Raw genomic sequence first — 3295 nt, 5'->3', positions numbered from 1 at the left:
TACAAAGAAAAATAAAAATATAGCCTATAATCTTTGTCTCAGTCAAACAGGTAAAAAGCAATTCACAAGAAGAAACGCTAGTATGGAGCATAGAGCTGTTTGATATACAGTAAATGTACAGCTGAAAAGCAATAAAAAGAGTAGGGAAGGAATCAGAAATATCTCTGGTCTATTGATGGATCTGCAAAATATTCCTGAATAAGATAACTTCTAAAATGTGAATTATATTTAAGACATGGACCCTAAAGCCTAGGGGTGGGGGCATCCTAGTCAGAGGAGATAGAAGAAAAAAATCATAGAGTTAACAGATTTTAGAGTAAGTTTAGAGAAAGTAGAGGAGCCCAGTGTAGCTGGATGAAAGCATCCAATCAAAGGGAATCGAGGGAAGAAAGGTAAAGAAAGAAGAAAAGTACCTAGTATGAGTTTCTGGTAGCCATATACCTTACAAAAATTAAGCGTTAGCCCAATTAATATAACATTTTATGAAGTATAATATTATCTCATTCCATAGAAATTTTCAAAATGGAAACAATGTAATTAAAGCAAATTTCCAAGACAAAGGCATAAAAACTTACGAAGTGAGTAGTCACCCAGCTCTCCTTAACCACGTAGCTTATCATTATAACACCATACTTTCAATGTGGTGACTTCTGAGATTAGCTAGTTATATTTCAACAATTTTCTAATGCATATGTGAGAAGGTTGGATTTCATTCCAAGGAAAATAGGGTTCCACAGCAATTTTTGGAGATGCCCATGATATGATGGAAGGTGTGCTTTAGAAGAACAGTTTCTGCATTTCTCAAATCCAATTGGTCACACCTAGAACTACTTGGATCCTTTAAGTTGCAGGTGGCAATCTGAATCACAGTAACTCGCTTCTTTGGCTCATATAAGGTCAGAGGTCATTTAGTCCAACTCCCCAAAGAAAGTGTATATGCTTTCCATAACATCTCAAATTATACATGTCCTGGGGACATAAATTCTAAAGCACAATGAATATCACCCTATTTACTTTAAATCTGAATGTACCACTTTAGACCATACCTTCCGCATGGCGATTTTCATCTCCATGTTTCGCAGGGTATAGATGAGAGGATTCAGCATGGGGGCAATCACAGTGTAAAACAGAGAGATTTCCTTATCCTTGTTCTCAGTCCCTGCAGGTAGGGCATAAGTATAGATACAGGGCACAAAGAATAAAACTACAACCATTATGTGAGAACTACAGGTTGAAAGAGCTTTTTGTCGCCCTATAGAGGAGCGTACTCTAAGATTATATAATATGACTATGTAAGAAGCTACTAGGGCAAGAAATATGGCAAGCACCACCATCCCTGAATTTGCAATCACTAAGATACTTACAACATGAATATCTTTGCACACCAGTTTCAAAAGAGGCTTCACATCACATATGTAGTGATCTAACTTATTAGGACCACAGAAAGGTAAATTGAGTACCATGAGAAGTAGAGCAATAGAATGCCAAAAACCCACAACCCAGGCCATTATGATTAACATGCTACACCTCTGCCTGTTCATGATGCCCATGTAGTGCAAAGGCTTGACAATGGCAACATAGCGGTCAAAAGCCATGGACACCAAGATGAATATTTCCACACCTGCCAGCAAGTGGGCAGTGAAGAGCTGGATCATACAGTTGTTATAGGAAATGTTTTTTCTTGCTGCAGCTAAGTCCCTGACTAGCCTGGGGACCACAGTGGAGGTGTAGCAGAGGTCCATGAGGGAAAGGTGACAGAGAAAATAGTACATCGGTTGTTGGATTAGATGGCTACAGGTGATTGTGAGTAAGATGATGATATTCCCCATTAATACAGACAGGTAACATAGGAGAAACAAGAAGAAGAATAGTGGCTCTATTTTCTTATTTCCCCATAGTCCCATGAAAACAAATTCCGTGACATTGTTCTGATTTTCCATGAAGTTGAGTTGAGTTCAGAGTACACACAGAAGCTCAATTCATCTGAAATGATACAGAACATAATACATATTTAATAGCACTTTTTTAAAAGTTTTGGACTATTTGCATTGAATAAAAATGTAAGTCATAGAGTATTTACTACAGACTTTATTTTTTTTTGATTAAGGGCATCATATTTCAAATGATATTTAATAAAAGAATATTTGTGTCTGGAACATTTGTAAACATTTTGCAGTTAATTAACTCATAACAACCCAACCAGTAGGTAATATTCTGATACTCATTTTGCATACTGGAAAACAAAAAATAGGAGGGTTCAATTAATTACACCAAATCATTAAGATATTAAATTGCAATCAATCTAAGATGAAACCGACTCTGATACCAGGTTTCATGCTCTTGGGGACTATGCAATAGCATTCACTGAACAAATGAAATTCCAGCTCTTGTCCATCTCTGTAAAAGACATAAGGTCATTCTCCATCCTTGCCTTTAGCTACCTGTGTAACTTTAAGCAAATCTCTCCCCTTCTCAATGTGCATGTAAATCATGTAAAAATCACACACGAACATTCCACCCATTCAGTGGAACTAAATATTTATTCTTGAAATTTAAAAAAGGTGCTTTTAATCATCACAGAACATACCTAAATTAGTTGAAAATAGTTTCAGTGACTCTCCTTCTAGGCATGTGTGGTCAAGATTCAGAAAATGGAGAGGCTGGAAACAGAGAACTTAAGCACAATGCTGGGCATCTGAATATAGGAAGATAGATTATTGTTATATAAAAAATTTGCTTTTGCCCTAATTATTCCAAAGAATAATTAGAGGTTGCTATTGATACTTTATAAACACTTTGGGGAGCTAGTAGGTTTCTGTTGACACTGGACAAACTCAATGTGATTAAAGAATGACCTACTTATTTAAACACATTTAGAACAGTGCCACCTTTTTGATGTAGTAAACCAAGGAGCCCAGGGTGAATACGTTTAAAGCATCACCTTTTACCCATAACCAAATGTCCTCCACAGCAAAATCATTGTTTGCCTCAAATACTGTTAATTTCAATGAGTTGTTTTTGAACAGTACCGTTGAGGAACAATGCGATGTATTGGACAGAGCCATCATCTAATGTTCATGAAGATGAGCATCCAGGCTCATATGTCCTGTTTGATATTTGTTGTGAGCACTGAGCAGTTCATCCTCTCTGAGCCTCCTTCTTCAACTGGTAAGTGAAATTCATAGTGATGGATCTATTTGCCATATGCCAAGAGCAAAAATGAAATTCATACAAAGAATATCCAACATAAAGAGCTTATGACTCTAACGTCAGCTACACAGAACAGTATTCCAAC

General features: G+C 36.7%; 1 protein-coding gene across 1 annotated transcript; it reads right to left on the bottom strand.

The window, feature by feature from the left end:
* Window positions 1-1010: 1010 nt before the first annotated feature.
* LOC137772614 (olfactory receptor 4P4-like) lies at window positions 1011-1940 on the bottom strand. Its single transcript, XM_068556629.1, has one exon. The coding sequence runs from the start codon at window positions 1938-1940 to the stop codon at window positions 1011-1013; it is 930 nt and encodes a 309-aa protein (XP_068412730.1).
* Window positions 1941-3295: the final 1355 nt, after the last annotated feature.

Source organism: Eschrichtius robustus, chromosome 11 (assembly GCF_028021215.1).
Source record: "Eschrichtius robustus isolate mEscRob2 chromosome 11, mEscRob2.pri, whole genome shotgun sequence".
Lineage (NCBI taxonomy): Eukaryota > Metazoa > Chordata > Mammalia > Artiodactyla > Eschrichtiidae > Eschrichtius > Eschrichtius robustus.
The sequence above is the reverse complement of the archived record's forward strand: the minus strand, read 5'-3'. Positions and strand labels throughout refer to the sequence as shown.